This window comes from Taudactylus pleione, unplaced genomic scaffold (assembly GCF_031769625.1).
Source record: "Taudactylus pleione unplaced genomic scaffold, aTauple2 ptg001182l, whole genome shotgun sequence".
NCBI classification, from domain to species: domain Eukaryota; kingdom Metazoa; phylum Chordata; class Amphibia; order Anura; family Myobatrachidae; genus Taudactylus; species Taudactylus pleione.
In genome coordinates, this window is record NW_028285583.1 from 32,347 (window position 1) to 44,859 (window position 12,513).

A 12,513-nucleotide genomic window follows, 5' to 3' on the forward strand; every position below is an offset into this window, starting at 1 on the left:
TTACAGCAGATCTGATCTTACTCAGAAATTGCTAACCTCATTGAGCCGGAATCTAATGAATCTAATAGAGCCGGAAGCTCACCCACTGACATCACTCGTGATGTCAGTGGGGCCGCCCCCAAATGGCAGGCGTTCCTTTGGAAACGCCTCCATTTTTGCCCGCCTCCAAAACGGGGCACGCTGTCAATCACAATCAACAGCTGCCTCGCTTTGGTGCGAGACCTGTAGCAACGGAGCGCCCGTCACTGGCCGGGTCTTGTGCATGCGCACGCCGGAGTCGGCTCCAGCGTGCGCATGTGCAGTGGGGGACCATCGACACGCTTGCGATAATTACGTGGAGTCCCCCCCTAAGACAGAACCAGCCCCGGACTTTTCATAGCCAGTCCTGGTTATCTAAGTACAGGGGAAAAATTGCGTAGCACAACCAGCACTGGGCTCTGATCCTGTCCTGGTTCTGTAATTACAGGGGATAAAATGTGTAGGGTCCCACAGCAATCTCCAGAACCAGCACCGGACCCTTTCTAATGGGGGGCTGATGCCACAGCCAGGGGAGCCCTATCACCGGGCCCCCCAGCTGCAGCATCAGCCATGACTGCTAGTCAGCCCAGGCCAGGTATCCCTGGGGAGTTGTGGACCCCTCCAATGAAGGGGTCCCCCTCTCCAGGGCACCCGTAGCCTAGGCAGATAGCCCGGGGCTATCCCCACCACCCCTGGTGTTTAATATGACATAAAGTAGTCACAATGCTTCAGATAAAATAAATAAAGAACAGAAACAGACATACTGTAATAGATTGCAAAGGTTCTGAATAAAATAAACAGGTACCGTACATAAATAGCACATTGCCTTACATTTCAGCTATAGCATCTGCTGCTGGAGCTGGCCAGAAAAGAGGACAGTCCTCTGGCCATAATCGGGTTCCTTAAGGCCCGACAAAAGCTTTTTGGGTGACATGGTCTTGAAAAAAATTCTTATCACCACTCCCCCGACTGGGGTGGTCTTCACAGGAGGCCTGTGAGTGGCCAGTTTGGCTTTTGCAACCTCTGGGGAGATGTATCAAGCCTTGGAGATAAACCAATTAGAGAAGTTGCCCATAACAACCAATCAGTTGCAAGCTATCATTTATCTAGTACAGTCTATAAAATGACAATGAGAAGCTGATTGGCTGCTTTGAGGGTCTTAATTAAACTGTCGTTTTAACCCTAACCCGTTTTTAACCCTAAAAGTTATCTACTTATAGATATATCACATACCACTGTGACATGACCCCTACATGACTGAAGTCATGTGGGGGTTATGCACATGTGCCGTATGGGTCTGCGTGATCTCACACAGTCCGGCAGCAGACTCTCAGTGATTGATAGTCTGCTGCCATATCTGAGTGGGGAGTGGCCGGCCAAGGATCACGACTGTGTGTTTATCATCCGTACGGTCAGCACCACATGCGCGGTGCAGCTGTGTCACAGAGACAGAGTCTGCCCGCATGGTCACAGCCGAGGCACTCTCCACTATGTGGCGCCCTACTCGCCTGCGTACCATGCGCACCAGGGGAAGGGGGGGTCGCTCGTCACGGGGGGGGGAGCTGACGGATTGGACACAGACTAGTGCTTTAAAAAAACAAAAACATTTACTAACGGTCCGCAGCTGCAGGGGGCTGGAGGGCTCCTTGAAGCTTCGGGCCCTTGGGCAACTGCCCTAAAAGCCCAATGGAAGAGACGGCCCTACATATTTCCCCTATACTAAATAACCACCGGCAGCTGGATTTACTGTATCACCACCCACAAGTTCTAGCAGTATAAAGTGAGCGCTGAATGACTTTAATCTCTAATTGTTCTATAATGTTCTGTGTAGGGTAAAATCTGTATGTTGTTCTGCCATAAGTGTGACCACCCTCCCCCATTAAAAAACAAGTCACAATAATATAAATAATATCAGCCAGTTTATTGTAGTCCAAATAATTACAATTCAGCCATTATATAGAGGAACTTCTCAGGAGAGTCCCAACGAATCCCAGGGCCATGGCGAGGAGGGTGTAGGTGGATTTGACACTATTGGCCCCACTGGTGTTACACAGGTTGCTACTACAGCAGGACACTTTAGTTGAGACCACCAAAACATTCAATGAAGTTTCTACGCAGGCTGATGTACACGTCTTAGTGATGCTGGACGCAGACAGACTACCTGCAGTGGACAAGACAAAATAGAATGAGACAATATTAGCACTTCCTAAAGATCGTGGAACAATAAGGACACTTTGTATCAAGTGGTGGCCAAATTTGGTCCTCAAGGAACCCTAAGGGGTAAATTTACTAAAGTGAGAGTTTTTAGAAGTGAGTTTTGAAAGTGATGTTGCCCATAGCAACCAATCAGATTCTACTTAACATTTAACTAGCACCTTCTAGAAGATAATAGCTAGAATCTGAATGGTTGCTATGGGCAACAACTCCTCTTCTAAAAACTCAGACTTTAGTAGATTTACCCCTAAGTGTGTTGTAACATGTACCTATGGGCAACATCACTTTTAAAACTCACTTCTAAAAACTCTCACTTTAGTAAATTTACCCCTAAGAGTTCAAGTTTTGTCTGGAAAACATTAACTGTAAGGTTTCCTTGAGAAGTAAATTTGTCCACCCAAGCTATAGTATATGGACCAATATTGATACTTACTATCGAGTATGAGTCAATATGGACCTTTTCTAAAGATTATGGGCAATATAGGAACTTTCTATAGAGTGTGGGCTAATATGGAAACTTTCTATAGTGTATATGCCAACATGGACACTTTCTATAGAGTGTGGGCCAAATATGGCCAGTTTCTACAATGCATGGGCCAATATGGAGACTTTCTATAGAGTATGGGCCAATATGGAGACTTTCTATAGAGCATGGGCCAATATGGTCAGTTTCTATAGAGTATGGGCCAATATGGTCAGTTTCTATAGAGCATGGGCCAATATGGCCAGTTTCTATAGAGCATAGGCCAATATGCTCAGTTTCTATAGAGCATAGGCCAATATGCTCAGTTTCAATAGAGCATAGGCCAATATGGTCAGCTTATATAGAGTATGGGCTAATATGGCCAGTTTCTATAGAGCATAGGGCAATATGGACACTTTCTATAGAGTATGGGCCTATATGGTCAGTTTCTATAAAGTATGGGCCAATATGGTTAGTTTGTATAACGTATGGGCCAATATGGTTAGTTTCTATAGGGTATGGGCCAAAATGGACACTTTCTATAGAATATGGGTCAAAATTGGCCTAGTCACCTGCAGACATATCAGTAATGAGACAACCAACATTAATTCCTGGGGGTGATATGGGTAAGAGCCAGATCATTTAAAAAAAGCTGAAATTTCCATTCACTGTCAGTTTTTAGACCCTTACATTATTACACTATTACAAGTGTGAGCTGTTGGTGTCATGTCCTTGTGGATAGTTGTGACGTTGCTTTGTCAGCTATGTTCATGTTATAGTGATTTTCAGACATGACCTAGGAACAATATAATCATATTGGGGGCGATTCGTGGATTAACTTGTCCCAATTTATGAATTGATTTTTGTTTTCTAAGCAAAATATAACTTATATCTTGTTGCAGGACATAAAAAATATCAGCCATAAAAGGGAAACTGAGATCCCTCTACAGGTAACAATATCATTAGCTAATTATCATTAGTTTATGTAATTTGTGATGGGTAAATAAGCATACAGTATATTAAAGTTGTTTCTGCGTTGCTGAGACAATGTTATCGCACTCTGAAGAAAAATTAACCCTATGGGGTAAATTTACTAAGATTCGAGTTTGGTAAAAAAAAATTTTTTAACTTGATTTGCATCAACGAATCTCGGGTGATTTCCCGCACATGCGCACTGGCCCACCATCGACCCGGTCGCAAGCGCACAGCGCTTGCGACCGGGTCTGAATCAGGCCCACTATCCACACATTCATATATGTTCAGGGCAGTGCTAGGTTCTTTTGCCACTTCCCCAAACTCCTGGACTTGCTCCAATGCTCAGGAATGGTGCCCACAATTGAAATAAGAACATTCAGCTCAGACAGGATGGCCCTGATGCCGCATCTAATGGCTCACTGTGATCGCTGCTCCTGTATAGGTCGGAATTATGACATGCACTGCACTTTGTATGACACATATTATAGCTGTTTAAGTGCTAATTATGCCCTCTTTATGGACAGGACACACTCACTGTACAATTAAGCATTTGGAAACCAGCTTCTAAAAATCCTGCATTTGCCCCTGGGGTGCGGGTGGAGAGGGGGCCGAGGGTGGATGAGTGTGGAGGAGATTGTGGTAGACTTGCCTACCTTTCCAGGTGGTTGGGCGCGCCACACGATATTCGGGAGCCTCCCGGCCATTCTGGGAGTGTAGGCGAGTATGCTTAAGACCAATTAAAGGATATTATTTAAACCTAAATCCTAAAAGGTTCTTTTCCATTAAATACTGGAAATGTTTGGAAAATGTTCCATATACATTGAATGGAGCATCGGGGGTCGGTGTGTCAGGTGTTGGAATAAGATAAAACCATCTCACTGATTTACTAAATATTTATAATCAATAAAAAAACATCAGTATTTAATTGTAGTCCAGATTGTGGATTTTACCTATTCCGCCAGAAACAACAGAGGTCATACATGACGTATCAGTGGCCGTGCAGTTGGTCTGTGTCATACATGCAGTGTTGCTGCTCTGGGAGGTGCAGGTATAACATGTTAATGAATAGGCTGGAAAAAAAAATCAAACACAGCTTGTTAGCATGTAACATGTACATCCCCAGGGTTATTATCCCTCCCACACATCCCAGTGTCAGTGTTTAAGTGTGTTTGCTGGATATGACATATGCAGTATGTCCTGTCTCTAAAGTAGAGGTAGGCTAAGGTGATTCTCCAGCTGCTGTGGCACTACAAGTCTCAGAATGTTGTCAAGTGTTAAATTCCACAACAGTTGGAGAGTTACAGAGTGTCTATCTCGAATATGGAGCATTTGTTCAATTATTTTACTATTTTCATTATAATTTGGCCACAAGGGGGCACTTTTCTGTAGCTTATGTGGATGATTAAATTGAATTTCAGCAGAGAAAACATCATAACAGCTCTAGCATCAAGTAATAAATACTAATATGAATAGGGCAGAATACTGTATGGACAAGTATTTATACTGGTGTTCCCACTTCCTCTGAGTACATAACCTCCATACTATGCCCTCTGTCCCATAATCTAGTCCCAAACTCGGTCCTTAAAGCACCCTAACAGTTTTAAGGATATCCATGCTTAAGCACGGTGACATAATTAGTATCTCAGTTAATTTGATTATTCCATCTGTGCACAAGCATGGATATCCCCAGAATATAAACCTAGGGGGGTCCCTGCTCCAGTGCTCCCCGATCTGTAGGAGGAAAGTAGATAAATATAATTGTGATCTATGAGGCCAGTAGTTTAGATGGTTCCTGATACTGGTTGTGGCCACTGACCTGAGATGCTGTAGATATGGCCCATATGGCTAGAGATATAAGGACTGAGGAGCAGGTAGACTGGCTGAGGGGATGGATACACTGGCTGAGGGCATGGATACACTGGCTGAGGGGATGGATAAGGCCCTTACCTGTCCCTACGCAGAGGACCATCACCAGGAGGACGCCTGTAGACGCTGCCATTGTGAGATGCAGGAGGTCAGTGGGGTCCTGGCTCTCACGTCTCTGTATATATAGACTTTGGGTTGGGTCCGGGAAGCTCGGTTCCCATGAATACGGACATCTTCATGTCACAAACACTGGTCACGGGGAAGACACCTAACCTATAATTAAAGGCTTTTACTATGAACAGCAGGTAGAACTCTGTATTGTTGCAGACACCACTATTTGTTTATTCATTTACATAGTAATTGTGCTGTACGGTAAAATGTCTAATGGGCAGATTGGGGAGGATTTGGATGAACTTCACACACTTTATGCTACAGCCAAGCTTCCATTGCCACTCAGGATCGGCAAGTGGTGGCACTCATGCCAAGCTGGGGGGGCACTCATGCCAAGCTGGGGTGGGCGTAATTGCTGTGAGGCCTCATATACTACTGTAATAAGGAACGGAACAGCAATACATTGGGAGAAAATTAAAAGGTTCAAACCCATTATATAGGGGAAGAGCTGCAATAATACACAAGACTCTGGGCGGGATGTACTAAGCATCGCTTCAGCGATATGGTACATCCCCACTGATTTCGGATACATACCGCGGTTCATCACTAGCACGCAGTTTTCACACTGTCTGCTCTAATTAAACCAGCTCAGAGCACAGCATAGGGTCAGAGAATGTTAGGTGTCTGCTGCAGCGCTCCCAGTATTGTTCTCAGCTGATTCTCCTGTGTAGCCGGTCTATGGCCTGTCTATAGGTTGTGATTCTTGTTTGTGACTCTGACCTTGCTGTAATTGTAATAAGATTCTTCCATCCCATTACAGACCTGACTCGTCGTGGCCATTCCTAGAGTCCATTGTGTGCTGTACAGATACCCGGTGCCTGGAGCCAGAACAGAGGGACGCAGACTACAAATTCTCTTGGTGAATTGATGGCAGAGAGGGAACTTCAGGAGGGTGGGAAGATGATCAGCTAGGACAGTGGTTCCCCAACTAAGTCCTCAAGGCACTTGCACAGGCCAGGTTTTAAGAAAATCCATGCCCCTTTATATTCCATCTGACTCATCCACATGCCCCTTTATATTCCATCTGACTCCTCCACATGCCCCTTTATATGCCATCTGACTCTTCCACATGCCCCATTATATGCAATCTGACTCCTCCACATGCCCCATTATATGCAATCTGACTCCTCCACATGTACCTTTATATTCAATCTTACCCTTCCATCTGCCCCTTTATATGCCATCTGACTCTTCCACATGCCTTTTTATTTGCCATCTGACTCCTCCACATGCCCCTTTATATTATTATCCTTTATTTATATGGCACCACAAGTGTTCCGCAGCGCCTTACATAGTACATAAACTAGGAAGTGAACAAGAAACAAGTAACTTACAGTACATTACAGTGCAGGACAAGGACACGACTTATATACATTGCTGCAACAGCGATTAAACACTCACAATAAGCAGCCGGGAGTTGGCAGTCACGTGTTAGGTGCCCTAATGGGGAATAAGGAGTAGGAGAAAATGTAAAGAGAAGCACATGAGGGAAGAGGTCCCTGCTCATGAGAGCTTACATTCTAAGGGGAGGGGCAGACAGACAGGCGTGACACAGAAGGGGAGGGGCAGACAGACAGGCGTGACACAGAAGGGGAGGGGCAGACAGACAGGCGTGACACAGAAGGGGAGGGGCAGACAGACAGGCGTGACACAGAAGGGGAGGGGCAGACAGACAGGCGTGACACAGAAGGGGAAGATAGGGAAGAAAGAGCATGAGGTGGGTTAGGATGAGAGATGGAAGGTCTTGATGAAGTAGTGAGTCTTGAGAGCCCGTTTGAAGAATTGTAGAAAGGTGGAGAGTCTGATAGGGAGAGGGAGAGAGTTCCAAAGGGGTATGCAGTCGGGAAGCCGGTGGACGCAATCCCGACGGCTGGCTTCCCGACTGCTTTATCCCGGCGAGGGTTAAATGACAGGCATCTAAATCTAGACGCCTGTCATTTTACCGATGCCGGGAGACCGGCGCCCGGCATCCCGATCGAAGTGATGCCGTGCGCCAAGCGCAGGCAGCCCCGCGGGGGGGGATGGGTTAGGTTTACTGCTCCCGGGGGAGACTTAGGGTTAGACACCCACCCGGGAGGTTAGGGTTAGGCTAGCGGAAGGGAGGGTTAGGCATCCCCCCCGGGGGACTTAGGTCTAGGCGGCGCGGAAGGGGTGGTTAGCTTCAGGCACTTAGAGGGGGGATTAGGGTTAGGCACTGGGGGGAAGGTTAGGGTTAGGCACCCCTAAGTAGGGTTAGGGGGGGAGGTTAGGTTAGTAAACACTTACCTGGGGCCGATTGGGATTTTCACCCATGTCGGGCAGCCGCTGTCGGGATTCTAACCGCCGGACTTGCGTCCGGCAGTAAATCATACCGATTCCTCCAAAGGTAGGGAGCAGTGCAGGGAAAATCTTGGAGGTGGGAGTGGGAGGAAGTAATCAGTTGGCAGGAGAGGCGGCGTGCATTTGTTGAGCGAACTGGATGGTCAGGAGTGTGAAGGGAGATGTCAGAGATGATGCCCCTTCATTTGCCATCTGACTCTTTCATATGCCACCAGCTCCATACCATCAGAACCCTTCACATTACAGTACTAAACACCGATTGAGTCAAAGGTATGAAAGAGAAAATAAAGGTTGGAGAAATCCAGGAGATAGGGGTTGTGAAATAGCAGAAATAACACTATAGAAGGAGAACCCCCCCCCCCCCAAACATATGAATGAGAGCCTGATTCAGCAAGGGACGCATGAGAGAGATCGCACGGACCGGCCGCTGCGTATATATGCTAATCAATGCATACGCACGGCATCCGCAGCACAAGGATGCAGACACTCAGCAATGTGCCGCTCATTTCCCTTTACTCAATGCTCCATCTGTACGCAGGATAGCGCAAACATCGGTAACATCAAGAACCTTTTGACCCAGATGCACTATAGAGGATGACCTGACCTTGCGCAGGATTTTGGACACCTCCTGCATACATCGAGTCATCTGGCTGCGTATGCCGCTGCACTGCCTTATTTATGCACGCCCCTATAATGGCGTCCCAACACACAGGCACGTCTGCGTTCGCCCAACCACCCCCCGTCACCACCCACAAACAGCACTTCCTGTCAATCAATATCGGAAGGGTCTGCGTACACACTGCGTGTAGTCTGCATATCCAAAAAACTAAGCAGTAAATAACTGCAAAACCTGGCGCTAAATAGTGATTTAAACTGTACACCTGCTGCAAGTATTAGAGGTCTAGTTAGGACCCCAAAACAAACTACTAAACAGAGATATATGTAACCCCCCTTTAACCTCTAAAGGGGACACTAGGTTACCAACCCCACAATGTATATTAAATGATATGACTCTCGTTCTGATCAGTGCCTCCACCCAAGTGTTTATGATGTGTGTGGGTCTACTTGGGAAAACCCAAATGATAATGCAGTGTACTAAATATTAAACCAACATGTGTTTGTATATCTCCCCAGCAATGTTAGTAACTCACACTCTTCTCGATTTTGTTCCCTCCAAGGTTTGCTTCAGATACCGCAATGCTTCAGAAAAGACAGGTAAGTAACAATACACAGATGGTATATTTTCCTTTTTCCTTTTAAGTATAACACTGTATACACACCTCATACAATAATATACAATAGTAAAACCGACATAGAGAATACAATGTTAACACTGGTATTTCACTGCAATCAGGTTTAGTAGAATAATACGAAGATACTGCTCTCTAATTAAAAGACATTCAGCGGAAGGTATGTTCCTTTTCCTTTTTTGGGTATCTTGTATAATGTCACTGTGTGATGGTATTTGAATGAGTTCACAACACTAAAAGTCTTTTGAAGGTGAACTGACGATGGTATGTAAATAACCAACTAACATATGTCACTACGAAAAACAATATCAATTTTGCTGGGATATACTCCTGGACTGCAAACTGTACTATAGGGCTCGGTGTGTTCTCCTGGTAACTACGGTCGAAGAGTTTTGAATCTGATAGTACTCACATAGTTTATGACTTTGCTAGCTGTTTAAAATTCCTGGTCCTGACGTGCTATAATATTTTGGATTAAATGATGGACAGTCACGGACAATGGGTTAATAAATTGACCTTCCTTCCCTATTGTAGAAAAATACTTCCAACCCATTTAAATAAGGCATTCCTCAATAATATTTTAAAATGAAGGCAATCCTCCTGTATGCCAACTGCTCTGTTTCTCTCACTTTGGACTATGAGCTTTGTTCCCCCTCAAATTAAGTCCCAGAGGAAATTTAATAGGTGCACTATGATGATACACAAATATATATGCACATTTACTGACTTCCAGAGTAGGGGTGATTTATTTAGATATCAGTAGTCTGCTGGTTCAGGTTACTCCAATACAAGTGATTTCTCTACCTCACTGAAGTATAAATTATTGCAGACTGAGCTTCAGGGCTTCTTTAATGCTGATGTTAACAGAACTTGGTTTGACTAATATATGCCCCTCTGTCTGAGGAGAATACTAGGTGCTGGGTGTGCTGGGGTCAGCAATAATTGTAGGAATGATAATGGGCTCACCACCTCCTGTAAGCTGGGAACTCACTGACTGCTGGTAAAGCGATACTGCTACAAAGCCCACCTCCTCCCCAGCTGATCCTCTCAGTCTCTGGGGGTGTGTCCCAGCAGCCCGCCTCCTCCATAGCTGATCCTCTCAGTCTCTGGGGGTGTGTCCCAGCAGCCCGCCTCCTCCATAGCTGATCCTCTCAGTCTCTGGGGGTGTGTCCCAGCAGCCCACCTCCTTCCCCAGCTGATCCTCTCAGTCTTTGGGGGGGTGTCACAGCAGCCCGCCTCCTCCATAGCTGATCCTCTCAGTCTCTGGAGGTGTGTCACAGCAGCCCACCTCCTCCCCAGCTGATCCTCTCAGTCTTTGGGGGGGTGTCACAGCAGCCCGCCTCCTTCCCCAGCTGATCTTCTCAGTCTCTGGGGGTGTGACCCAGCAGCCTGCCTCCTCCATAGCTGATCCTCTCAGTCTCTGGGGGTGTGTCACAGCAGCCCACCTCCTCCCCAGCTGATCCTCTCAGTCTCTGGGGGTGTGACCCAGCCGCCTCCTCCCCCAGCTGATCCTCTCAGTCTCTGGGGTGTGTCCCAGCAGCCCGCCTCCTTCCCCAGCTGATCCTCTCAGTCTCTGGGGGTGTGTCACAGCAGCCCGCCTCCTTCCCCAGCTGATCCTCTCAGTCTCTGGGGGTGTGTCACAGCAGCCCGCCTCCTCTATAGCTGATCCTCTAAGGCTCTGGGGGTGTGTCACAGCACCCCGCCTCCTCCATAGCTGATCCTCTCAGTCTCTGGGGTGTGTCCCAGCAGCCCGCCTCCTTCCCCAGCTGATCCTCTCAGACTCTGGGGGTGTGTCCCAGCAGCCCGCCTCCTTCCCCAGCTGATCCTCTCAGTCTCTGGGGGTGTGTCACAGCAGCCCGCCTCCTCCCCAGCTGATCCTCTCAGTCTCTGGGGGTGTGTCACAGCAGCCCGCCTCCTCCCCAGCTAATCCTCTCAGTCTCTGGGGGTGTGTCACAGCAGCCCGCCTCCTCCCCAGCTGATCCTCTCAGTCTCTGGGGGTGTGTCACAGCAGCCCACCCCTCTCAGCCGACTGGGGGCTTCCACTGCTTATCAGGCACAGCCACGCTTCCCGACTGCCATCCGGACTGTTGCTGGGACCACACGCAGCTAGTTTACTCCTCCACAGGTACCCTCCTCACCAGGGGTTTCCTGCCTTTCTTAGCCCTCACTGGCTCCTCTAATCCAGCCTCACAGCCGCTACTGCCGCCCTCCTTAGGTTACCTCTGCGCAGCGCTGCAGCATTAGATCAGAGGGCTCACGAGGGGGAACTCCAGTCTGTCAACTGACACTAGCTCTCTCCTTTTATAGCCTTCCCCTCAGCCTGCCACAAGCCCCTCCCCTCAGCCTGCCACAAGCCCCTCCCCTCTGTACCTAGCGCACGCCATTTCTAGAACCTTCCAGGATCCTTACTAACTTTGGCACCATAATTACCTATATGGCCGTGTGATGTCATGAGTAACCATATAGGAGAATTGTCTTCACTAGTCACAGATACAACAGCTCCATGTACATTCCCTTTATATTAATACCAATAAATAGCCCTCCATAACTGTACATTTCATTTCAGCATACCTGAGTTTTTTATTACCCACCCTTTACAATATACTGTATATACATTGTGTGTCCTGTATTTGCAAGGAAAAGGTTAATTATTTAACACAGAGTGTTACATATAGAAAGAAATACTGCGCTAAGTGTACAGTGGTGATCAAAAAATGAAAATAAAATAAGGGGAAATATTGCTCTCTAATATGTGTACAAAAAGTCCTGTTTGAATGTCACAAATAAATATTTAATTACTATAACAAACACAAACCATATAACATTTGCACATACAGCATTAAATAATTAAATGGTAACTGGTCAACCCTTGTGCGCCATGTTTGTAATAAAAGTACATATGGCGCAGAGAACTTCAAATATAAACTATAATACTCTAAGGATTATATGAACATTTTTCATTTGTATTTTTAATATTTTTTTCAATCAGCATTTGATACTATGGGGTATATTTACTAAAGTGAGAGTTTTTAAGAAGTGAGTTTTAAAAGTGATGTTGCCCCTAGCAACCAATCAGAGTCTAGCTATTACCTTCTAGAAGGTGCTAGTTAAATGTTAAGTAGAATCTGACTGGTTGCTATGGGCAACATCACTTTTGAAACTCACTTCTAAAAACTCTCACTTTAGTAAACTTACCCCTAAGTGTCACTTGGTTCATAGATAAGTATCCACTTGAAA

General features: G+C 46.3%; 1 protein-coding gene across 1 annotated transcript; it reads right to left on the minus strand.

The window, feature by feature from the left end:
• Window positions 1-1,938: 1,938 nt before the first annotated feature.
• LOC148453326 (lymphocyte antigen 6E-like) lies at window positions 1,939-10,273 on the minus strand. Its single transcript, XM_088462275.1, has 5 exons — window positions 10,243-10,273; window positions 9,178-9,226; window positions 5,618-5,809; window positions 4,621-4,740; window positions 1,939-2,179 (listed from the first exon to the last, which is right to left on the minus strand). Exons 3-5 carry the CDS (start codon window positions 5,667-5,669, stop codon window positions 1,971-1,973), a joined length of 381 nt encoding a protein of 126 aa, XP_088318401.1. The 5' UTR covers window positions 5,670-5,809; window positions 9,178-9,226; window positions 10,243-10,273; the 3' UTR covers window positions 1,939-1,970.
• Window positions 10,274-12,513: the final 2,240 nt, after the last annotated feature.

What these genes read in the sequence shown, in the direction of transcription:
- LOC148453326 (XM_088462275.1), bottom strand. Translation starts at nt 5,669, where the DNA reads ATGGCAGCGTCTACAGGCGTCCTCCTGGTGATGGTCCTCTGCGTAGGG. An exon ending in GGTCCTCTGCGTAGGGACAG is followed by an intron (nt 4,741 to 5,617) that starts GTAAGGGCCTTA and finishes TTTTTTTTCCAG; the next exon opens with CCTATTCATTAACATGTTAT. An exon ending in TGTTGTTTCTGGCGGAATAG is followed by an intron (nt 2,180 to 4,620) that starts GTAAAATCCACA and finishes TGTCCACTGCAG; the next exon opens with GTAGTCTGTCTGCGTCCAGC.